Source organism: Cydia strobilella, chromosome 16 (assembly GCF_947568885.1).
Source record: "Cydia strobilella chromosome 16, ilCydStro3.1, whole genome shotgun sequence".
NCBI classification, from domain to species: Eukaryota; Metazoa; Arthropoda; class Insecta; order Lepidoptera; family Tortricidae; genus Cydia; species Cydia strobilella.
This window is the reverse complement of record NC_086056.1, coordinates 9,762,664-9,789,399: the sequence shown is the minus strand read 5'-3', so window position 1 is coordinate 9,789,399 and position 26,736 is coordinate 9,762,664. Positions and strand designations below refer to the sequence as shown.

The following is a 26,736-nucleotide window of genomic DNA, read 5'->3' as shown; positions in this document are numbered from 1 at the left end:
TACTAACAATATCTTTAAAAAACCGGCCATTTGCGAATCGGACTCGCGTTCCAAGGGTTCCGTACATTACACAATTTAAACAATGTATTTTTATGTGAAACGTGCGTGAAATGTCTTCAAAAAACCCGTAGGCGTCGGATCAAAAACTATAAATCCGACTCACGCCTGACTGCACATTACTAATAAGTTTTCCTGTAATCTATACGTAAAGATCTCAAAATTTTAGACCCAGTAGTTTCGGAGATAAAGGGGTGGGGGGGGGGGGGGGAATGGTCATTTTTTGCCTATTTTCTTGAATAACTTCTAAACTGTTTATCCTAAAATTATAAATAAAAATATATTTCAGATTCTCACAATAAGCTCTTTCATAATTTGATATGTAACATGATATGGTTTGAATAACTTTATTTTTTAATTTTCTCATTTACCCTCGCGAAAGTGGCCCCCGTGTTTATAATTCATTTGTTTACGTTACATGTCCGTCTTTGGGTCACAAACTTACATATGTATACCAAATTTCAACTTAACTGGTCCAGTAGTTTCGGAGAAAATGGGCTGTGACAGACGGACAGACAGACAGACAGACAGACAGACGCACGATTGATCCTATAAGGGTTCCGTTTTTACCTTTTGAGGTACAGAACCCTAAAAATCTCAATTATTTGTTTCATGAGTGAAAGTTTTAGTTAATTGCACACAAACAAACATGCGATTATTGCGATTTAATAATATTTGGCTCACATTTGGTGCAACTGAAGTGTATTGTGTGTGCCACGAAGCGCAGTTAACACATTGTTCTACTGTGGTAGTTTTGCAGTGTTTGCCCTTGTTAAAGTAATTATGTTTAGTAATCCTCTAGGAATATCAGTATCTAGGGTACTACAGTAATTAAATTAGGTAAGTGATTCTAGTTAAGGTAGTATAGTATTCTTTGGGATAGAAATTATGCTGTAAAGTCGTAATTACAGTTGTTAAGAGGATAAAGTGGTAAAGGAAGCGTTTCGGAAGTGTGACCTACCGGTGTGGGGCATTAAGCATGTGGGCATTGGTGTAGTGCTGGTCTGGTCTACAGTGTGAGACACCTTGCGCTGCGCGTACTGCGCGTCCTTGGGCTCCCAGAAGAACACGTAGTACAGGGAGAGCATGATGGCGGCGAGCGAGACGCAGAAGACGTAGATGATGACGGTGAGCACGCGCACGCTCTTCTTGTCGCGCTTGCGTTCGTAGAGCGCGTCGAGCACGAGCTCGTGGCTGGCGCCCGCGCCCGCGCCGAGCCGCACGGACCCGCCGGTCGACCGCATGCTCCCCGTGGCGAACGACTTGCTCGACATGTTGGACGCCCGCCCAGCACCGATGCACCGCCGCACTGCTGGCCCCTCGCGCTGAATCCAGGTAAATGGGACACGCTTATCGAATGGCCCAGTTGGCCCGCTGCGCGGCCGAGTCGCGTCGCGCGGGTCACGCTCGTGTCTGCTGCTTGACACCTCCTGAGGCGGACTGCTTCATTATTCCCGCCGCTCCGGACTTCATTTGTTTATCCTTTAATTTCACGCACGGTATATGCGAATCTATTCCAGTTGGGCTGACGTAGTCGCACGATCGTGATTCGTCTGTCATGAAGCCGCCTCTGTGAGTTTACATTGTTTCGGGTTAATGAGCTATTATGTTTTTTATTCAGCGCTTTAAAAATTTTTAATATTCCGGAAACAGTATAAGTCCAGTGTAAGTATCACAGTGAGTATATGCACGATAACACAGAACAGTTATTGTGTGGTTTGAAAGGGGTCGCGGCAGGTGTTATTTGTGTCGAGAGCGGGTCGAGTTATAACAATACGCTAACGAAGTTAATTCAGAAGAGGTCGTTCGTTGTTATGACAGCGAGTGTCGGCGGCACAGCGGTGACAGGAGCGGCGCGTCGCCGGGAGCGCTATCCGTGTATTACTGTTTCTTATCAAGAGGTGGCGAGCATTCGGCACCATTAACCAGTATAACTGTATCCGTGAGGTCCTTGGCATCTATGCCTGATCAGTGATCGCGGCTATACTGGTTGGGCTTAGGCGAACGTACGCCTGCGCCCGTAAACGAGTGGGAACACAGGGCCTGGGGAGGCGCGCGCCGCCGCCTCGACGTCCGTTGTTCCTCGGCGGCGCCGTCACGCTGCCCGGATCAATAAACATTTCGCGAATAATTTGCACTTTGCAATCATTAATCGCATGCCCTCCTTTTTTTCCTCAAGATTTAAGTTCGTGCACACGTTACGCCAAGTTATAATTCGCTCGCTAGGTCTTTTTAGGGTTCCGTAGCCAAATGGCAAAAAACGGAACCCTTATGGATTCGTCATGTCTGTCTGTCTGTCTGTCCATCCGTATGTCACAGCCACTTTTTTCCAAACTATAAGAACTATACTGTTGAAACTTGGTAAGTAGATGTATTCTGTGAAACGCATTAAGATTTTCACACAAAAATCGAAAAAAACAATAAATTTTGGGAATTCCCCATACTTAGAACTGAAACTCTAATATTTTTTTTCATCAAACCCATACGTGTGGGGTATCTATGGATAGGTCTTCAAAAATGATATTGAGGTTTCTAATATCATTTTTTTCTAAACTGAATAGTTTGCGCGAGAGACACTTCCAAAGTGGTAAAATGTGTCCCCCCCCCCTCTCTGTAACTTCTAAAATAAGAGAATGATAAAACTAAAGAAAATATATGAGTATGATGTATATTAATTACCATGCAAACTTCCACCGAAAATTGGTTTGAACGAGATCTAGTAAGTAGTTTTATTTTATACGTCATAAATTGTAAACCGCAATTTACCTTTCATTCAATCAATTCGAATATAAAAATAAAAAAAATAAAAATTACGGAACCCTCGGTGCGCGAGTCCGACTCGTACTTGGCCGGTTTTTATTTTAAAAGTTTTTGATTAATCAAGACAACTTTCAAAAGCGGGACAATTATGTTATTTTCTCGTAAACTAAGTACCTAGTAGCTTTAGCTTATATAAATAAAATAAAAAAATTACAAATTAACTAAGTCAGGCAGGAAGTATCTTTTGTATCATCCTTCTATACATTTGCAATAGAATTTAATTAAAGACTGAAAGTTAAGTTAATAATCGGCTAAAATAAGTGTAGGTACCTACTTAACTGAGCGGCTTAACTAGGTAACTTTTGTACGTTGACAAGTACAGCACTAACAGCAACATACTTAACTGAAATTATGAAACATCTGGCTGCTATTAGGCTTATTAATGGTCAGGTAACTGTGTCAATGATGGCACAAGAAAATAAGTATTTATTATAGCTCGACTCGAACTGTCTTCATTATTGCTGGCAAAGGTAAACTTTATGTAGAATAAATTTTATCATAAGTACATTTTTTTTTACTTTTCTAACAATCTATTTAGATGGCAATGGGATGAAATCATAATTACCACTTAAGAGGAAAAAGGATGGAGATATTCACGTGCTTGTTTAAATAATTTTGAATAGCCTCGGCACAAATAATTATCGAGTTTCCAGTTGCTTAGATATTATTGAAAGGCTTTGCTCAGATGAATATGATAGGTGAATCGTTTATATATTTAGTATCGTATAATCTGCTATCTTCCAGATATGCATACATATTTTTGAACCCTAGGAAACGCTTACATATTTATGAACTCGACTGTAATACCTTCATAGTCCCTATTTTCATGACGAGCTAATACAAACGTATTTATTTAGGTACCTACGTTTCCTGAATCACCTTAGTGAAATGAAATAGGTATACGCTTCTAATATATTGAACTCAAAGACTCCTTAAACCTGTATAAACTACTCCCTAATCCTTGCTAAGTAGATAGTAAAGTAGCTAATCAAGCTACCTACTTACAATTAGGCCCGTATTACAAGGTTAGATCGCAGCGACGTTTGATAAATATTTACCAGCGTCGATATTGGCTATTTCAAACGCGGATTGCGATTGTTCTGTAAACGAGACGTCTCTCGGAAAGCTAAGTACCTACTAGTTAACTGACATTTTATAAACCTTACTGCAACGAGATAAGGTCTACCAATGTTCAGTCGAGTGTGAGCTGTTGGTACGGCTCCGGTGGCGCCGGGAATTACGGCTAACGAGTTCAATTGATTTGATTTCAGAGTTGTATTAGAGTTGCACGATCTGTGGTTGCAGGTGTAAGTGTAACCCGTATGAATATGAATGGTATAGAAAAGTAAACAGACAACTCAATTTTATTATGTACCTACCCTAGCCTTTCAGGCTTGGACAAATTGAATGAATAGGTAATAATGTAATGTGTCTGTTGAATGAATGTTTTATTCATAATGTGTCGGACAAGGCTCATCTCAGTAATTCAATTTGTTTATTACTCAATGCCGTACATTCGATTGGTATAGTTTTGACCGTACTGCATACACGTACATAATATTTATAGGTATTGAGACATTCTAATAATACCTACCTATAAGTATTCAGCCTTCTTGTGTTTAAAATATTCTTTAAATATTCCTAGAACACTAACACAATTCAATGTAAAGCAATAATTTCCTACTATGTACCTATACTTACATGATAGGTATTTTAGCAGATTATAAAATACTCTTTCAATACGCCGTGCATTATTCTAAAAGCTTCGAGGTGCCTAATATCTATTCACCAAACGTTTTGAAACTATTACTTATGTGTTCTGAAGTCGTTCTTAATTTATTCACTACGCATCCTTCAGTAAATTAGTACGTAATAGTATCTATTAATCATTTTATGAATAATTTCATGATATGAAACCTTCTCATTTATATACAGGGGGGCTAAAAATAAGTGCATTCCCGTTGCCAGGGAGGTTTTGGGATTATACTGAGCAACTTTTCATGTTACGTCCTATGTAACTTTACTTTTGAGTGGCATTAACGTGAGACACTTCATTTGGTTCTTGTCTGTCTGATTTAATTTCTTGTCTTATAATTACTTATATAACAATTCAAGTATTGGAGACCCTTTACACCTCTAAGGATAATTTGATGATCGTTTTTTTTTAATTTATTATACATATTTTATTTTTGACACCTAGAGACTTTTACATCAGATTCAGATTTAGTTTCATTTATTTCATAATACAGATTACATTATAAATTGCAGGCATGTCAATTTACAAGAATTCATATTATGATCGTCAAAACAAGGATGTCATATGAATATAATTACAGAATAATAAGATTTCAAAATAATAATCTCCTGTGGTGGATCGTCAAAATACATCATACATCATTCATAAATTCACTAACAGAATACAACGGTTTATCCAACAAAAAATCTCTTAATCGGCGTTTGAATGTTTGGTCACACCGTTCACTTCTTATAACAGCCGGAAGTCGTTCATAATAGGTTGGTCCTATGACACGAGGGTTTTTCTGGGCTAGGGCCATACGGCGAGGAACCGTTCTTAGCCGTCCCGTGGAACGGACGTTTATACCCTCAACATGAACCCGTTTAAATTGAGATATATTAATAATAAAGATATAGGGAAAAGTGCGTCATAATGCGATATTCTACGAACAATCTAAACAATTTTAGTCTGTTGTTTGTATATTTTTTATTGGTTTTCTTTTTTTTGTGTAATTCGACATTTAGACTGGATACCTCTTTTATTTTATTTTATTTTTTATTTGGTATTTTTTATTAAATTCTCAAACCATTTATTTAATGATAATTAATATCGAACGAACTATTATTGTCAATCAATCAATCAATCAATCATTTATTTGCACATAAAACATAGTATAATGCATGCAAATACATTTATAAGACACATTACTCCACCAGTAATGTCGAAATTAATTACACAATCTCAAAGAAAATACATTACAATAAATTAAAAAAAAAAAGTCAAAATAATAATAATAATAATATTAGATTATATGTATATTATATGTCAGTTAATCCATATTCACATCAATGTCAGATATTAATATAAATCTAAAGCTCTAGCAAAATATTCTTTGATGGAATAATAGGGCTTACTAATAAAATATTGTTTCAGTTTTCTTTCAAATGTTTTAAGATCCTGGCATTCCTTTATATCTTTATCAATCTCTGACAAAGTTTCTAATATTTTATTGATTCCATATTTGTAATTGTTTTTAGTAAAAAAAATTTTTTTTATACTACGTCGGTGGCAATCAAGCATACGGCCCGCCTGATGGTAAGCAGTTACCGTAGCCTATGGACGCCTGCAACACCGCGTTGCGTTTTGTATTGCTTGTAAAAATTGACATGTAAAAGTGCCCCTGTGGCCTATTTGCTAAATAAATGTTTGATGTTTTACTATGGGACCAACCACGAAATGGCGAAAAAAAAATTACCCTCCATGGAAAATGGACCAGCCAAATTGTATGAACCAGCCAAATATTTTTTTCGCGATTTCGGGGTTGGTGCCATAGTAGAAGTTGCTCGGTATAATTATCGACATTTGTATGGCACTATTCAGCTATTTGTAAGGCGTGTTTGACATGTATATAGCATTTTTTCGAAAGTTTATGGCAGTATCAAAGTTTTTATGGCACTATTTATTATTTTTGTGGCATTTGTAAGACCCTGACGACATTTGTATGGCACTTTTCCGTGCCATGACGTTTGTATGGCAACATTTGTATGCCACATTCGACATTTGTACGCTCAAAGTAGCCGTACAAATGTTGCCATACAAATGTCCTAGTAGCTGTACCAAAATGTCCAAAATACGTCGTTCGAAAAGATTAACTGTTTCTTCAGTCAAAAATATGTTTCTGTTTCCATTACCGTTGAAGATAGAAGCCCAAGTAATGTAACTATTATATCGTTACTTAAAATGTAATGGTAGGTCAATAGACAAACCAGATTTAGGGAGGTATCCTTGAGTCGTACAAAAAAGGCTTTCCTGGTTTTAATAAACAACAAATTATTTTAAAAAAATAATTAGATCGATTATCTAAATAATTTTCTATAAAAAATATGAAGTATTTGATAATACGAGTACGTTGCCTACATCCAAACTTATGATTTTGTCCCGACCCAAACCGCACGAAATAGCGGTAGATTTCGCCGTTTTTAGGGTTTGAAATTCGATTATATCACAAACAATACATAAGGATTGTATTATTAGTTTATTATAACATATTTATATAATGAAAATATACCCATAGCAATACTGTTCGTTCAATGTATTTGGAATTATAGCCTTGGAACAGTAAAAGAGCTCATTTGAAAATTGACCCAAAAATGCCTGAATCTCAAAATATTTTTACAAACTGCTGCTGGCAGTAATAGTCGTCACAGTTATCTGTGATCGGAGACCAGACCCATTGGAACGTATATTTTGACATCAAAATTATATCTAATGAACTAATGATTGATGTCAAAATGTAAGCTTAAATTGGCCTCCGTCTGTTTACATGCGCATCGGTTCGTAAGCTTTATGATTTTCTCCCCTAAAAGCTTCTGTTGGTGTAGAGCCCATCGGAATCCTTCGTGTAATGCGTTCTAAACACGCTCGTTGTTTTATAGTAATGAGTTTATACTTAGTGATAGCGTCGAGGGATTTAACCCAGCGCTATATCTTACAGTAGGTACCTACTTATGTTAGTGAAATACAAAAACACTCTTATTATATATACCTACATGGTTCGAATATATTTTTTCTAATTATCTCAGTTTTGGGCTCAGGTAAAATGCCATAAAAATGTAAACTAATTACGAAAAAAAAAGATTCCTTTTAGTAAAATGATCGCCTTAACGCTAATTGGGTTTTTCACCCCGATTACATTACCTATTTCAGTGCGCAAGATTGTGACATGCTACACCGTAGCCCGTAGCATTATTTATTCTGCACATAAAAATGGCCGTATCTAGATACATAAATAAATAATGGCCGTAGATAGCTGCAGCATCTGTCTCATCGTTATTGAAAGGGTGAAACGGTCACGTCACGGTTATCGTATATTTAATTTACTCTAGTTTTGGTACTCTTTCTCTTTCTGCCTAGATGTTCTTAATTTTGTAACAGTGACGGGTACATTTTATAACGGTTTTTTATTGCTTGGGCGATGCGTCCAGTAAAAATTACTCGCAAAAATAGTCACGTTGATGTCCACCCTATAATTTATTGACTTGAAGATTACCAAGTAGTTAAAGGGCATGCGAATCCAGTAAAAAATTGTATATTACCATCATCATCATCATCCTCCTAGCGTTTGTCCCGCACTGTGACGGGGTCCGCTTTCCTACTTTTTTCCTTCCACTTGGCTCTATCCTGGACATCGGTTTCCGCTAACCCACAGGCGTTTAAATCTTTGGCGATGACATTATGCCACCGCTGCCGTGGTTTGCCCCTCCTGTTTGGGCCTAGTAAGGCAAAGATAAAGGCTCTGTTGGCTACGTAGTCAGGCGGCCTTCATTTTGATATGCCCAAACCAAAAAAAATGTATATTACCGGTACCTATGTATTTCTCACACTATGTTTACCGGTAGCATTCCCTAGTAATTAGTTAATTACCGAGTACGTAAGTCTACAGCGATTTTGATAGCCCAGACCGTGCAATTGCTATTTTTATCGTCAAACTTCTATGAAATTATAACGTAAAAAATCCGACCTTGCACAGTCTGTGCTGTCAAAATCGTTGCAGAGTTATCTTGGTCCAACCCTATGTGACTTTTTATCTAAAATATCCTTGGGACACATTTTCACGGAAAAAGGACACAGAATCTGTTAAGTTTTTTTTTACAACATTGGTGGCAAACAAACGTCCATTCCGCCTGTTACTAAACGGCTACAGTAGCATATGGATGCTTGTAACTTGAGTACATTATCATTTGTCCTTTCATGTCGTTGACCAATTACTGAAATAAGCCGATCATGGAGTGTAAAGCACGCCGCCTACGCCTCCATGTACCTATACTTATAATTGTATCGCTTGCCTGAACTAATTTACTTTTGCTAATTGTGGGCGTTTGAGTCAGCCCACCAAAATATTAGGTACTTTTTTATTTAGGTTTCGTACCTGCCTACTAAATATTCAATGTCAACCAAAATTAATGCCTCTGTGAAGCAATTTCCTGAGAACCATGTTATCGGCTACGAGTTACGACGTAGCGCTAACAACCGCTACCGAAGCTCAGGAGTAGGTAAATGAATTCATACAAATTTAATATTCTGCCCCACCATATAGCAAGCGTCAAATTCTCGTGCTATAAAGTAAAAGTTCAAACTGAACTGATAATAGTCGCTTCTTTACTTACGGTGGTTATGCATGGTTTATGGTTATGCTTGGCTGGGCAGTATCGTAGTAGAAGCTCTACGCCAGAGTTTAGCTACGAACCGCGAATTTTCTGCTATAAGTGCAACCACAACACCGTTGTGTTGTGATCGTGTAGATCAACTTTCCATCCAAACCAAAATAGGATCATATATAATTAATAAATAAAGTAAAAAAGCCTTTATTTCTTACAGAATTAATTAATTATACAGTTTCCAAAAGTAGTCTTGTTAGTAATATCATAAAAAAAGAGTGTAGCTATTTTTTTAGTTAGTAAACTATGAGATAACAAAAAATATTATTAGAATATTAGAATATTATTATTTGATTCTTTTTCCCGTGAGTTATTCTGCAAGAACCCCTCTGCAGGTAAAGGCCTCCTCCAAGGTGAACCAATCGTCTCTGGATTTTGCAGTTTGCATCCAGCTTGGACCCGCTGTATGTTTGATTTCATCCTCCCACCGATTTCTGGGTCTCCCTTGCTTTCGTTTGCATGGTGGTCCCCTCCATGCGGTCACACTTTTCGTCCATCTCTGGTCTTCAAGGCGCGCGACGTGTCCAGCCCACTTCCATTTAAGCACTAAAGCATATGCCAAGCCATCTGTTGCTTTGGTGATGTTTCTTATTTTTGTGTGGCGTATTCTATCTATTCGTTTTATATTTAACATACTGCGCTCCATTCCGCGCTGGCACGTAGTAATTTTATTTCGCAAATTCTTATTAAACTCCCATGTCTGACAAGCATAGGTCAGGCATGGTATGAGGCAAGTATTCATTACCTTAGTCTTCAGATTGATTGGCAAGTTGCTCTTAAATATTTCTTTTAAGCTCCAGTATTTATTCCATGTTAGCTGTGCTCTGCGTTCCACCTCTTGGTAATTGCTTGAATTGTCTAAGCTAATTTGTTTACCGAGATAAATATATTTATCAGTATTCAGCCGAGGTTCGTCGTCGGCATATATTGGTAACTTAGTGCTGTTAGACATTAACATAGTTTTGGAGAGGTTCATTTCCAGGCCAGCGAGTTTACTAGCGCAATTTAAAGACTCTACCATATATTGTAGTTCAGTTGCTTTTTCTGATATCAGCACCAGATCGTCGGCGAAGCGTAGGTGGTTAAGGTATCTGTTTTCGACTCTTATACCGTATATATAAAAAAAAAAAAAAAATAGAATGCACCTTCTGGCCTTTATCACGCGTTCGCATTAATGGAAAACTGAGATTGAAAATTGTTATTTCTCTTCTTTTAACTTTTTTTCTGTTGCATCCTAAGGAGCCAGAGGTTCGCTTTTGGCAATCAAATTCCAAGAATTGTAGCAGGCATGGTTGTTTATTAAAATCATTATTACGGAAACTAGACCCTATTGACATTAGTCCGGTTTGATAAGTACTTAGCTCTTCTGAACCGATTATCTTTTATCATGTGTTAAAGTTAATACTTAATACATAAAGCGTCATGTTTCAATTAAACACTACTGAGACGAGCTAACCGGTTCACAGCATGCTCATAAAAGCGTGTATATTGTTACTTAATTCACAAAACATTGCCTCGACTGTAGCTCATACTTAGTATAACTTGACCACAAGAACAGTAACAATCCATAAGCAATTGAAGAACACACTTATTACTGGTTTACTGAAGCGATATGCTCGAACAGGGTTTGCTAACGACAGCATTTAGTCGCGTGGCAGCGTACACTTGTTGCGCGTTCATAAAGATAATTTAGCGGAATAACATGCCCGTTTGTTGTAACATACAGCAAATCGAGGGATGTAACCATTTTATTGATATTTTCACTTGCATGAGGATCATATTGTATCCCATTTGAGCAGAGCTTGCAAAATTTTGCTCGCGAAATTGAAATGTTTTGAAGTTGTAATTAAATCATGTTCTTTATATCGGTTACTTTAGTTTAGAGCGCATGATGGAAATGGAAATTCATACTTGGCCGGTCAGTTGTCTAACCAAATTTCTGCGCTCCATGGCTCTATGACAAACTGACAAAACCAAGGCAAGCCTTTTTGCCATGCCAAGGTTGCCTGGCGGATTGTATATGCCTACTCTTTACAATATGATTTTTTATTCCGCTTGATCTTGATCCCTTGATCTTATAGGGTTCTTTAAGGCATAAGATTACTGGAAAAGGCAGAAGGACGAAAGGTCTTACGCCAATTAAGGAATGTAATGATTTCCGTTCCCTCAACGAGTAGGTATACCTAATCTCGTTGCTAATAGTAGTCGGACAAACGGAATAGTTGAGTAGGGTAAAACATACTCGTATTTATTTTACTTATACACTAAAGACACGTGACACGTGTTTAGAGTAGCACTGTCCCTTGATGATTAATAAGTATCTAATACCTACATTAAAAAAATCATTTGTTATTTTAACAATCTTAGTACTGTTTACTAAATCTTAAATACACCTTGATCCTTAGTTAAGGCAAGTTTTCCACCACAACGTGTACTTAAATGATCGGCCTTAACTCGCCGCGCTAACTGAAACAGTACCTATATTGGAGGGCGAGGGCGCAATTGGGTTAAACGTTAAACGGCTAATTGGATTAGAGAAACCCCTCGCGACGTCCGCAGCCGAACGTTTTTGACATGTTTGCATAAAATAACGGCGGTCGATTATTTGACTTTTTTTTGCGTTCGACGAAATTTCGGCTTCGACATAAAAATTATGTTTCGGCTGAAGGTTCGCTATCTGCCAAAAAATTACTGAACCTTTCGGCCATGCCGAAACCTACAACCATTGTACTTTCGGATCGCGTTCGGCTAATATGCAGTTGTTATTCTATTTAGTCTTTCTTAATTAAAATAGGCCAGATCCGACACGCACTTGGCCGGATTTTTATACCACTTGCTCTCTACTACTCCACTTACACTTGCCCTCTAAAAAAAGGCCACCGACATTTATTTCAATGATTTCAATACGTCTATAAAGGTATAAAGGTTCCGGTTTCGGCCGAAACTGACTCAAAACCGAACCTTCGAAAGTTATGGTTTCAGCAAAAGAACTCTGTATCAGTCGGACACTCTTTTATTTGTTACAGAGGAAATTTCCGGTCTCTTGGGGCTGTTTTTGGTACAAGTACTAAGCAATCTAAGTTTAGATTTATAGTTGGTCAAGCAAATCATGTCAGTAGAAAAAGGCGCGAAAATCAAACTTTCTATGGGATGGTATCCCTTCGCGCCTACATTTTTTAAATTTGCCGCCTTTTTCTACCGACAAGATCTGCTTGACCAACTATAATATTCACATTTGTTTGTAACATAAAATTAAAGTAAAATAAAAATAAAACGGATGGTCACGATTTTCGGCTCTGTCTGTCTTCGTACTCTTCGAAACCCGAAGGCATTAAAATAGGGACGTTAAAAGATTTTTTTTTCTTATTTTGAACTAAGTATTATACGCAATTAGTTTTGTTTTTCCTAACTACGTCTTAAGGTGGTAGTAATTGATCGCGTGTTGTTAAAAGAAAGAGTCTTACTATCATGAAAAAATAAATACATCAACAAATTAACAAATAATTTGCGTTCATCTTTTCGGAACTTGTATATTGTTTTATATTTTAGCACATCACTAGGATGCTGTCGTAATGCTGGAACGTATTTGTGTCGTACATTGTACCGTGGGAAGAGTCAAATGTGATTAGATGTAAAAAATTTAAAATTGAGAGAACACCGAAATCCACTTATATTTTTTGATTTACGCAATTTTATCCAATTGGCTCTGTTGTCGTTTCTAAACGACAGTCGAAGACTGTTTAGTTATATTCAATTTAATTTGAAATTTCCTAATTAATCGCCAATAAAATTTAAAAATAACACGGCGGCGCCAAGACTTTGTAAAAATCGCTCATTAGCCATCCACCACCGTAAATAGAATATTCAGCGCAGCAATGTATTTAACACTTGAGTTTTAAAGCAAATAAATACCTATTGGTGCCTAAATTTGCTAAGTTCAATACCGTTTGGAATTCAATAAACTATGAGTCTTCGAATCTAATTCTCTTAAATTATTTCGACTGAAACTTTATCACATGAACAGTTTTCCGTGAAGAAAATGAGTAGGAAAGTAAAAGTCACGCGCAAAACATTACGTAGGTACAGTCGGTATCCAAATAGTCGCAGCCTATGTGTCCAAAGATATCAATGCATTGCAATAGTCAATTATATTATAATACCTAACTTTTCTGGGACCGTGATTGAGATAGGCGGTAGTCTATATGTATACCGGACACTTAAAATACGTAAGTACTAGAATAAGACCAAGTTAAGTTTGCAGCAATTTTGATAGCCCAGATCGTGCAAGTGTTATTTTAAATGTCAAACTTCTGTGAAATTTATATGACGTAAAAATAACACTTGCACAGTGTGCTGTCAACATCGTTGAAGAGTTATCTTGGTCTAACTCTATACATATGTATACTTACTAGCACGTACGTACATGCTATGCTATGCTATCTTGGAATTAGCAAAGAGAATATATAGTATAGAGGAATTTTATAGTCGCAGTAAATTTACTGCCATCTATCGACACACGATTAAAACAAAAAATGAAAATGTATATAAATATCAAAAATAATAATATTGTATATGGAGATGGACGACTCTGTACCGTGAAGTATTATGAGACGATCGATGATAGGCCTTCCACAGTTGGTGTATAATACTATGTTATGTGATGTGTTATTTCTGTTTCTCCCTGTGTATTTTGTATCTTGTAGTTCTTGTACCTACTTTTGTATTATATTTTTCTTGAAATGAAATATTCTGTTAGCTTAAGTTTCTTTTTTTTTAAATGATAAATAGGCAGGCGTTTGACCACGATCCCACCTGATGGTAAGTGATGATGCGGTCTACGGTGGAGCACGCTTACCTATGAGATACCTATTAACTCTTGCCTTGAAGAGCCCCAGATTGTACTCATGCGGAAACACAGACTCGGGCAGGGCGTTCCACTCCTTGGCAGTTCACATAAGAAATGTGGAAGCAAAACGCTTCGTGCGTATTTTTGGAGTTCCTACCATGAAGAGATGCCGGAGTGCCGTTTGTCTTGTAGTCCGATGGTGAAAATGGGACGGAGGAATAAGGTTGTGCAGTTAGGTTTCTTTCGCTTTCTGTTTTTTGTTCCACTAACACTTAGTTTTTAATCTTAATTGTTACTAATCATTATGGGCTAGTGTTGTCTTAAATAAATAAATTGACTTAATAATTAAGTTCTTCGGCGCATTGGTTTTTGCTGTAATGCCGTTTAACAGTAATTGTATTAAATAAATAAAATTAAAATAAATGGATAAAAAAAAATAAGTATTTTTTTTAGAATGCCAATATTATGATTTTGACTTGACCCATGCATGTTCTTTCACTGATATGTGTTAAAAATGTTAAATATCAAACGGTGTCAACGCCATCTAGCCGAGTATAGGCCAAAGGTGTGGCGCCATCTATTCGAGTATAACTTTTTCTTGATATTCCGAGGCACGTTTTTTCCTTAGACTTTACTTATCTTATACGGAGTTACATATATATTTGGTATTAGGTACCATATTCGGAAAATAAGCATCGATAATTCTATCCCACCACGTATACCTATAATAGCGGTAACAGTCATGGCGGGTAAAAGATCAGTTTGGATTTGAATTTATTTGAATTTTCCAATGAATTACGGCTCTTATGCAGTGGTGCAGTATTATCTATGGTCATGAGTGGTGTAGTTTGAGAACAAAATTGCATTTAATAAAAAAATGCATAACTAGATATTTAATAAAGCCAGAATTGCAGCCCCCTTTGTATTTTAAAGGGGATTAGAATGCTAATAAAATGTAGTTTGTTGCTTTTATCACCTCATAATGTTCGGTTTAAGTTTAAGTTGTATAAATTTTAGTTAAGTATATGTAGGTATTAAGTATACATGTTGTACATTGTACACCAATTATTACTTTACCTTAATTGTTATTGCTCCTATTCTTTGACAAATGCGGCATAATTTAATAACCTATTTTGAACTAAATAAGTAGTCTATTTCTAATGACACTTAATTGGCGTGCTTTAATCTAATTTAATGCCTATCAGTGCAGAGCGGTCATAAAACTCGATTTCCACCGACTTGCCTCATTTTCAGACAGTTTAGAACTTTTTCTACATTTCCTTCCTAAAATACTTTTTTGGTGCGCTGCTACCGCTGACAAATTAAAAAAAATAAACACTATTAAGATTTTAAGTTATACTTAAACACATATGGAGTTACCATGGACATCGTGGAACGGCGAGTTCGGTGCACCGCCGAGGTCCGGTCCAGCGCGCCGTGCGGCCAGCTCGCCCTCGCCGGTGCCATTCAGAGGCGGCAGTTCCGGGCTCTTCCACACGCACACGTAGTACACAGACAGCAGAATAGCGGCCAGCGACACGGACAGCAGGTACGCCAGCACCGTCATCACCCGCACCACCTTGCTCACCGACTTCGGCTCGTACGCTTCCCGGAGCGGCGCGCCGGGCTCCTCCGACGCGCTCTCCTCTTCCCCCTGAGCGCACACCGACATCACCTCTACATTTTTTGTAATAAGAACTATATTTGTATACAACGTAAGTGTGCGGGTGTTCGCGGTCGGGAGCGCGGCGAGAGTGGCTCCCGTCCAGCGACTGCTGTTCCCGCTCTAAGCCGATCAACTACACGCGTCACGGATTTACGAATGTTCGACGCGTCGCGGCGTCACCGATACTCGCTATCCGTGTACGTCGTACACGGCGGCGTACGACGTGCCTACAGGCGAATTGACGAATTCATTCATAGCCGATAAAAATAACAAATTCGGTTCTTATAATTTACTTACTGTATTCAAGTCGAGTTTCAAGACATGAAAGGTTACGTTGATTTGGGTACCCTTTTAGCACAAAGTAAAAACTTCTAACAGTTTTCTTCGTGTCTATGTCGAAGATAATATAAATTTCCTATAACAGCTAACTTACAATAGGAATGTGTGTGTAAGTGAAAAAAACAAGTTTTCTTATTTCGGTGTTCATAAAATTTATAATACATCAAAATATTCAAAAAATATATATATTAATAGAATACCTTCTCCGAAGTTTTCTCCTCTTTTCTTAGTATCTAAGTTTTAATCTGCTTATGCTATCGATTTTATCAAAGGGTTCCGTTCCATAGCCAAAATGGCAAACGGAACCCTTATAGTTTTGTCATTTCTGTCCGTTCATTTGTCTGTCCGTATATCACAGCCATTTTACTCGAAAACTAAGTTCAGCTATATTTTAATGAAACTTGGACCATAGTTGTATTTTGTGACCCGCTACTTTATTAGTTTAGAAGTTTTAAAATAAAAATAAAGTATTTTTATGGTCACTCCAATCATTCCATACATAAAAGTAAAAAGAAACAGGCACATCACATGACCATAAAATTATTTTGTCCATGATCGATTTAGCCATTAATGAGTTTTTCTCCAAATAATTTATCTTTTTAGGGTTCCGTACCCAAAGGGTAAAAACGGGACCCTATTACTAAGACTCCGCTGTCCGTCTGTCCGTCTGTCACTAGGCTGTATCTCATCAACCGTGATAGCTAGACAGTTGAAATTTTCACAGATGATGTATTTCTGTTGCCGCTATAACAACAAATACTAAAAAGTACGGAACCCTCGATGCGCGAGTCCGACTCGCACTTGGCCGGTTTTTTAGTAAAAGCATACCCTAAGGTACGACTCATGTTAGTCCTTAGTAGACTTTGTGAGAGTGACAATTCGACTAGTGATAGGAGAGCTGGTGCTGGTAGACATTTTAGGGTAGGTAATTGAGAAGCTGAAAATTTGTCTTCGCAAAAAAATTACGACTAAATGTATAACGGTTGATTTAGCCCCGCTACACCAGCCAGGTCTGCAGTTCTGAGTTAGGGTATGGTAGGACAAGTATGACACAATTTTTCAGCTTGCCTTGCCTGAAATTCTTTTTTTGAAAAATATAACATATTTACCGATTCACAACACGGTTTCCGAAAGAAACGGTCAACTACCTTAGCAGCCTATAAATACATAAACGAGATTTTGAATATTTTAGACAGGAAAGAGTACGCGATTGGAAAATTGTTTGACATGACAAAAGCTTATGAAAAAGTTAAATTTAACATACTTCTAGACAAATTATACGGTATCGGAGTGCGCGGTATAACACACAAATGGTTCCAATCTTATTTAAACAATAGAAAGCAATGCGTTGATATTGAGTATACGAACGAAAGCTCGAGAGAAATTAACATCGTTAGATCTGATGTCCAACCCGTGTTAGACTCAATCCCTCAGGGAAGCGTTATTGGATGCGTGCTTTTTATCATTTACATAAATGACCTCCCAAGATCTTTCTCCGAAACTTGTGTCATGTTTGCAGACGATTTCTCCTTGCTACTATCATGTAAAAATAATATAAACCTCAATGGCAATTTAGGCCCCGTCAAAAAATCGAATTAGGCATGAATTTTTCCTTCGACGGCATGGAACTAGAATGCGTCCCCACGTTCCCACTTCTCGGCATCACTATCGACACCCATATAAATTGGAAAGATCACGTACAAAAAATAAAAACAAAATACAGCCAATTTAATTATGCACTAGGACAGCTAAAAAGGACCACCGACCTACAGACCACCTTATCGGCGTATTACGCTTTCGCGCACGCGTGGCTTAGCTATGCCGTGATCCTATGGGGCAACAGCACTGACGCACCAGATTTATTCATTTTACAAAAAAAATCTATCCGTATACTTTCAAACACTAAACACCCAGAAAGCTGCAAACCATATTTTAAAAACCTTGGTATTCTAACCTTACCTTGTATCTATATTTTAGAATCATGTAAATTTGTAAAAAATAACCCAGAAATGTTCACTAAAGTCGGAGATGTACCTCGTCGTTTTGAATCTCGTTCCAAAAGTAATTTAATACAAATATCATCTAATTTAGCGATACATAAAAATGGACCTTATCCCACGTCAATAAGGATTTTTAACAAATTACCGAACCACATAAAAACTGAACCTAACTATAACAATTTTATACGTATTTTGAAACAATTTCTTGTGGAAAAAGCCTACTATACCGTCGCGGAATATCTACAAAATGATGAGCCAAGATATTGAAACTGGTCATAGATGTTGTCAGATTGTCACCTCTCTTAATAACATTATATTCTTATATAAAATAATGATAAATCAATGGAAATTATATTTTAATGCCTAACAATTGCCTAAGAAATATTTAAATTAAATTAAAATTATATTAAATAAATTATATTAGGTCATATTTTTAAATTTATTTAAAATGTATTTTCAAATGCCTAACTTATTACATTTTGTACATTAAATGTTATTCTGTATAGGTACTTTAGTTCTTAGCTCTTAAATGTATTGCAATACCCTCACAGGGTTGTGTTGAGACATGTAATGATTTATGCATAAGATCTTTTGTACACACACTAAGCAAGGAATAAATGAAATGAAATACCTACTCTAAATTAAATGTCTACCAGCTCTCCTATTACTCATTCTAAAATTAGTTCCTACTCCGGTTTGATGAAATTAGACCTTAGTGGATAGAAATAGCACTGCAACATCCAACCTAATTTTGCGAAATAAGTAGCGCCCTTGACTAAAAGGATTAATTCCACAAAAGCTTGGTTTAACATCCGATTACGTGTAAGACTTCCTCGCGCTGGCCTCTTATTCCCATACTTACTCAGCACATCTCCTCCATTTAACCAGTATAAGCGTGATTATCCATTTACAAATGGTTGTTAAAGATCTCGAGGTTCCACTTAATGCTAGTTCGCCAGTGAAGATGAGTTAGCAAAGATAATAGCAGTGCTGCCTCATAACATAACCCACTTAACACAGACAGAACCCACGTTAATGTCATTGGGCAAAATAAAATTGGATGTTGAATTAAGTAAGGCTTAAGGGAAATACAAATAGGATTAATAGATATGAACCTGTTATGTTCATTACAATGTGTTACGTGTTACTGAAGTTTTGGAACCCAAACAAATGCCACACTGAAGGATTTATTTAAATTTATTATTTTCATTTTCATGTAAGATAAGAATACGTCCGTTGTTTCGAGAAGATGAGATGTGGTTTTTATTTGAGATCTTAAGAGATCTTATGGTAAGTGTAAGTAATTCATTTAGTCAATTGATCAATTATTAAACTGAATGAGGTATTTATGGGCATTTGTAGATAGGTCTAGTTCGTTGGTTTACTTAGCCAGTTTATCGTACGTACTTACTCATACATATGTTTCGCTAATAACTATCCAACGTAGTAGGTAGGTCGCGTGTGTCTCATTAGTTTTCTTTGTTATTTTATTTACAGTAAGGTACTTATATATTACAAACCTGTTTACTTACTAACTTTTACAGCTGTTGCATTATTTGGTTTATATCCAAAACATTGGCTGACCATGTTTTCGTCATATGAAGTGCTCAAAATAAAATAAAATAAATTTATTTTTAATCGGATAAGTTTTTCCTTATGTGATCGGATGGCTTTAACCTGCCTATGCGTCTTGTATGCGGTGGCTTTTGTATATTTTGTCCATACAACGTCTAGTCTTCTAAACGTCAACGTTTAGTCAAATTAACTTCCTTGTTCGAACTGTCAAAATGATTAACGCCTATCAACTCCGATATTGCGTTTTATTTATTAGTTACTTCCAGTTAAATAAATAAAAAAGTGTGTCAAAAATACCTACAGAGCTACAGTTTACTTTTATTGCTATTGATGATTATTATTTAAATAGTCAACAACCCCTTTTTGTACGTAGACCTTATAAATCAATCAATCAAACTTTTATTGATAAAATAGAAGTATTTTACATGTCAGCACATTATTATTATTTTATATATAGAACATTACTTACACAAAATACATATAGTCACATTTCACTATTTTTCATATTGTCAATAGTCAATATATTCTTTATTCAAATAGGCCTAGCAACAAGCTCTTTTAAATTGTCAAGTTTAAAATATTACCTTAATCTAAATATCAGAGCAATTTATTGATACAGTTATTATAACCTATTTTTAAAAACATTGAATTATTATTGATATGTCAAACTTAATAATAATAATTCACAAAAGGATCGTCAAACACCAAAATTGTATAAAAAATACTAGTCTAGAAACTTTCTAGAATAAAAATCTAAATGTCAAAAAATACGGATTATCTAATATTATAATAAATAATTAATTATTTTCAATCACAATCCCACGGTTTTTCATAATTCATGTAGTCTTGTGAGCTATAATAGGCTTTAGAGATAAGTTTACGTTTTACATATTTTTTAAATTTATTAACAGATAATTCAGTGATGATATTTGGAAGTTTATTATAAAATCTTACACAGTTACCCATAAATGATTTTTTAATTTTATGGAGCCGAGTGAAGGGTACTGCAAGCTTATGCTTATTTCTAGTATTAATGTTATGTATGTCACAGTTTTTCTTAAAACTGGCAATGTTTTGATGTACATATAGAATATTCTCATAAATATATTGACAGTACACTGTCTTTATGTCAATTTCCTTAAATTTATCTCTAAGTGAGTCTCTATGGTTCATTTTATATATTGCTCGAATAGCCCTCTTGTGCTTATTGTGCGTTATTTTTCTTTAACCATTCTGTATTTTGAAGTTTTCGGTTTTTTGCGACAATAAATGACTTTTTTTAGCCTAAACTTTAAATCAAATAGTGTTGGAGCTTGGAGCCTAATACCGAGTCTGGGGAACCTAGGTGCTAACTCGAAATAATTGCAAAAACTCAAAAACGGCTAGACTGATAATATTCACTGTAGTTTTTATTGAAAGTATTTATTGAGCTCTATTTTCGCGATTTTTTAGAATTTTTTTGGAACCATGGTTCATAATTTAGAGATTAGCAGTTACCTGTAGTGGTATCATAATTTTTTTGATACCACTACAGGTAACTGACTGGATGCGTTTAAGTAAATATTAATTTGGAATACTTATATTGTAATACGGTCCCGTCCCTTGTGTGATACGAACCCCGGACTTGTCCATTAGGGATAATTGGATCGGTTCGCGATATTGTAGGGACATGCCGGCCGTTCTAAGTGGACAGGGCGTTTATTCTCAATTTCGCGCGGCAATTAGCGTATTTCGCATTTACTTTGCATGGGGTCTCTCGACTCCCTACCGCAGTGAACGTGTTAATAAAACTTAGTTTAGAACGGTTCGACAAAAAAAATCGGTGACAGAAACTCTCGGCATTTGCTACTTGCTTGATCGCGATTGACGAATACGACGCTTTCAAAACAAAACATTCCTTTTTTTTTGAGAGTCCAGTAGATAACAATGGACAAAGGTTGAGTGTTAATAATTCTCCGGAATCCCGGAACTGGTTCCGGAATTCAATTTCTTAGTTTTTGCACCTGACTGCAACTTGCATCATAAACTTTATAAAGACTTTTTACGTTTTTGTGAATCAACGTAGACGTTTTAATTATTGTCATATTCATCATATAATTTTATTACTATAGCTTTACATACACATACACTTACATATTTAATTTTACAGCGCACTGACGCCCCTAGCTGTAATGCTGTAGAATTAATACCTGAATAACTATCAATCAAATATCAAAATATGACGTCTATATTAGGTGCTTCCCATTCATAGTATAATAGTACATTTCGATGCTAGTGCGGAAAGTATCGCCTACGGCTCGTGGCAAGATATCTCGGTACTCGTGAAGAATGAAATTTCCGCACGTGCGTCAAACGACGTTTTTTTAATACAGCTGCGAAAAAATAAGAAAAACAACAAGTAAGGAATTCGAAACTCTAATATTATTAATTCTGTGACATCATTGACATAGACATTTTTTTTTTACATTTATGGCCTGGATGGACATTGACATTATGAAGAGGTGTTTTTTTTAGCTTTTATTCGACTAGAATGGATTTTGTTATTATTATTGAACCCACTTCAATGAAAGTAATTTTTTCAAATGCATGTTCTATAAGACAGAAACAATTGTAAATATAAAACATTGTACTATTATTACCTAAATACCGTTATTTACGATTATTTGTGTATCGTATATTTATAAAAACAATATCGAATGTTGCCTTTGGAAACTTACATTCTTGCAGTAAGAAAAAACGCCACTTCTTTGACAGGCGTTCCGTTCCATTCAGACGAAAACCAACTTTCCGCACGCTAAACAGTCACGAAAAGTAGCACTTTTTGAGCAACTGTATTAAAAAATATTTTTTCAGTTAACATTTAACTCGTCAGATAACTATTCCAACGAATTAAGTCATGCGAATGACACATGAGAAGCGTGTTATCAATGGAATAAATCCTATCCATCTGTTTAACTGGGGAGTGAAAAATCGGCTCTAAGAAAAATATTAAAAATTAGTTGGTCGAGCTAACAACACAATATGAATTCTTCTTATATTCAATATGAGTTCTTTTGTTTTGGATCCAATTTATTATCGTTTTACAATATTTATTGAATAACGCCAGAATAGGTGCCCTGTATGTAGACAATCAATCATGCTCAACTCGTGGACAGAGGGCAACCGTCGCCGTGGGACTTGTAAATGGCAATTAACTTATCATATACTATATCGAATCCCTATCTATATTATATAGGTAACTTGTTACTTACGTAAACGTAGAGTTACGTAAATCTTAGTACTTAGGTCTTAGGTCTTAATCTTGGTATGATCAAATAATACTGATTTAAGAGCCCTTATTCTCTGGAGCGTTCATCGATTTCACGAAATAACACTCAATAGATGGCGTTGACGCGCGGTACGCGAGCGCCGGCAACTATAACGCGTTTTGAACGCAGAGAAGAATAATCTTGATCGTTGTCGATTTCAATAGCAAGTAACATTATTTTTACATTATTTTTGTCTTCGGTTACCGCGATAGTTACTCATAAAATAAAACTTTGAAAATGTATTATAAATTCAATATACGCGATATAATCCGTTTTCATAGTTTTATTTCATTATTTTTATTGTTATAGGCACTCTTTTATTTTATTTTATATGCATGGTAGTAGTAATTTCAGTTTATTATGTTAAGAAAATATACATACTTGTACCCAGAGATGACCAGGGTGCCTAGCCAAGATGCCAACCGTTTAGGTACTTATAGTTTACATTAAAACCAAATCTGCAGCTGGCCTCTGAAATGGGTAATAGAAACGCGATCCGTATGTCTTTCGATTTCCAAATGACCAGGGTGCCTAGCCAAGATGCCAACCGTTTACGCTCCGTAGCAAACAAAACGTAACTGTGTCTGTCGCATTAATATGTAAGAGTGATAGAGAGAGATTACCCTATCATTCGCTACGGAACGAACGACTGGCATCTTGGCTAGGCAACTAGGTTTAGGTACCTATTGTTTACATTAAAACCAAATCTATAGCTGGCCACTGTAATGGGTAATAGAAACGCGTTCCGTATGTGTTTCGCTTTGCAGATGACCAGGGTGCCTAGCCAAGATGCCAACTGTTTACGCTCCGTAGCGAACGAAACGCAACCGTCTCTGTCGCACTAATATGGAAGAGTGATAGAGAAAGATTACCCTTCGTTCGCTGCGGAACGAACGAATGGCATCTTGGCTAGGCACCCAGGTTTAGGTACCTATAGTTTACATTAAAACCAAATCTATAGCTGGCCACTGTAATGGGTAATAGAAACTTCTTTTTCCCCTCACTAGCTCGGAAAGTTGTCGTTTATCCTTCAATACAAGCGGGGAAAAACGCATTTTATCCACTAGTGGGGAAAGTAATTTGACCTTGGATGGAGCGTGTTTAAGTAGCTTGACAGATAACAAAACGTAAAACGCTCATAATAATGGTTCGTTCGATATTAATTATCATTAAATAAATGGTTTGAGAATCTAATAAAAAATACCAAATTTAGCTTTATTTAATAATTTTAAGTCATAAACCTTAAAATTCCATAAGAAACGTTAGATTTTTTATAATGATGTTAAATATAATTCTGAACGCACAAGTTGAGTCGATGCAATTTCAAAACGCATCGACGACATTTCATACGTCAGAACAGAAATGTCAACATTGTCAACAAAATTTTTACTGTTCTTCTCACCGACTCACGTAAAAATCAGTGTTTTCTGTTATAATATCGTAAAAAATTTGTGGTTCCAGTGATGAAGATGATCTAACGCCTGTGGATGTTGCTCTTTCCTCGCTATAGTGAGGGGAAAAGTTTTGTGTTACACACGGGTGCAAATGTATTTTACTTCTCGTGTGTTGAAACACTCGCTACGCTCAGGATTCTATTTTAGAACCACTCGCTTCGCTCGTGGTTCAACTATAGAATCCTTTCGCTTGCTCGTGTTTCGGTTCCACACTCGCGGGTAAAATACAACTTTGCACCCTTGTATAACAAATAACTATTTTCTAATATTTCGGGAGAGAAGTCCTCTTTAACATAATAAGAGGTTTGTTCTAGTGTTTTTTTGTTCTTTAATATTTGTATTTTTTTGCCTAACGTGGTCAGGGTAACGGCGATATATAATTTCCTTTTTTTTTCCTCGTCTTGTTACTGCTTCTATTTCTGACTGCGTTAACTTTATTTTCATATTGGTGTTGATTATTTGCAGGATATTATTTTCTAGGCTATGGTAGCTCGATTCTGTCTCAGCCACTCCAAAAAATAAAATGTTCTTCTTTCTTAAATGTTTTTCGACAAATTTCAGCCTTTTTTCCTGGTTTTCGATTTTTTTCTCCATTATTTTCTGTTTTTCATCTAGTTTGTTAAACTTGTCATCTAATTTTTGTGTTATCGTGTTTGTAATCCTGGTTTCCATGTCCCTGTTATCTATTTTGAGCTGCTTCATGTCGTTTTGTATTTGTTCTAACATTTTTTTAATATCATCCATTTTGAGTTTTGATATTCACGCCCTCTGTTCTTGAGTTGATATAACTAGATAGTGTGGGTGTTAGTGAAGCCAACGAGCTCGATTTCGATTGATTGCAAGTCGATTCTCTAGTAGTTCTTACACTTTACAATAGATGGCAGCACTAATGTCTTAATTTTTACTCCATCTAGCGGGTTTTCTGTGTACTTCTCGCTATAGGCGTGATTTGCATTTTAATTAGGTTATAATTATCGATAAAATTGTTTTTCGTGTTTATTCGCAGTTGCCTTATTTCAGATTTCTTGCTCACTGTTTTGTGTTAAGTAATTCACCTTTAATATTGTCAATTAGTTTGTATTTTAACCGTGAAATGATAATGTAAACACTAGCACTTTTGTTAGTTTCTTCACATTTTTCACATTTTCACTGTCTTTTCCACTGTAATTTTATTCTCAGTTGATTATTGTACTTAGTTTTAAGTTTTGAACAACACATTTTAGTTTTATTGCTAGTTTTAATAAATTTTAACGATCAAAATACACAGAACAGATGTTTATAGGCTGCACAGTGGCGCCTCTCTGGGAAAGACATACGGAACCCGTTTCTACTACCCATCCAGAGGCCAGCTACAGATTTGGTTTTAATGTAAACTATAGGTACCTAAACGGTTGGCATCTTGGCTAGGCACCCTGGTCATCTAGAAAGCGAAAGACACAAGGAACGCGTTTCTACGACCCATTTTAGAGGCCAGCTACAAATTTGATTTTAATTTAAATTATATTCTAGGTACCTAACCGGTTGGCATCTTGGCTAGGCACCTTGGTCATCTGGAAAGGGAAAGACATACGGAACCCGTATCTACTACCCATTCAGAGGCCAGCTACAGAGAAACGGTTGGCATCTTGGCTAGGCACCCTGAACAGACCCGACCCGATCACCTCGGCGAAAAAAATTAATATTTGTGATATAAAATGTACCTATGAACACATTGATCACCTAAGGATCAAGATTTTCTAATCGCAGTATACACCACTTCTCGGAACTAGCTCGTTGGTTACGAACGAAACAAACGCCTGACGATCGAGCACAGGTCCGTCCCCTAAGCGCGCTCGGCGGAGACTGAGCGTGCAGTGTCGGTGCAGCGTGATTTATACGTCTTTTAAAAATATTTAAATTTACGGGAAAATAGGTCCTATAGTTATGTTTTTTTTTATGGGTTCACATAAAGTTAGAGTTTGCTATAATATTATTTTGAGGGCAAAATATAAGTAGAATTTGCAATAAAAAAATATAATGCGACCCTGTTTTCACCGAAAAAATGAAGAAAAATCGGAAGGTATTTTATCAATTTTTTTAAATGAATCTTTGATTTTCAATCATTTCAGCCCCTCGTACAAGATATGGTGAATTTAATTGTAATCATTCATGTACCAAATGATTCTTGTTTACTGCAAAATTGGCAACCGACACTTCTCACTGCAAATTTTGAAAAATA

The 26,736-nt window shown here is 36.3% G+C and overlaps 1 protein-coding gene across 2 annotated transcripts in view; it reads right to left on the bottom strand.

Annotated features, from left to right (window-relative positions):
• The window catches only part of LOC134748322 (uncharacterized), a 32,502-nt gene extending 16,538 nt beyond the window's left edge, over positions 1-15,964 (bottom strand). Inside the window, exon 1 of one of the 2 annotated variants that reach the window (XM_063683089.1) lies at positions 15,557-15,964. In XM_063683089.1, coding sequence (XP_063539159.1) covers positions 15,557-15,848 — 292 coding nt within the window. In that variant the 5' untranslated portion in view covers positions 15,849-15,964. Of the gene's footprint in view, positions 1-1,018; positions 1,965-15,556 lie in introns of those variants that run through there. The other variant, XM_063683088.1, reaches the window with a different exon arrangement.
• Between the last annotated feature and the right edge of the window lie 10,772 nt (positions 15,965-26,736).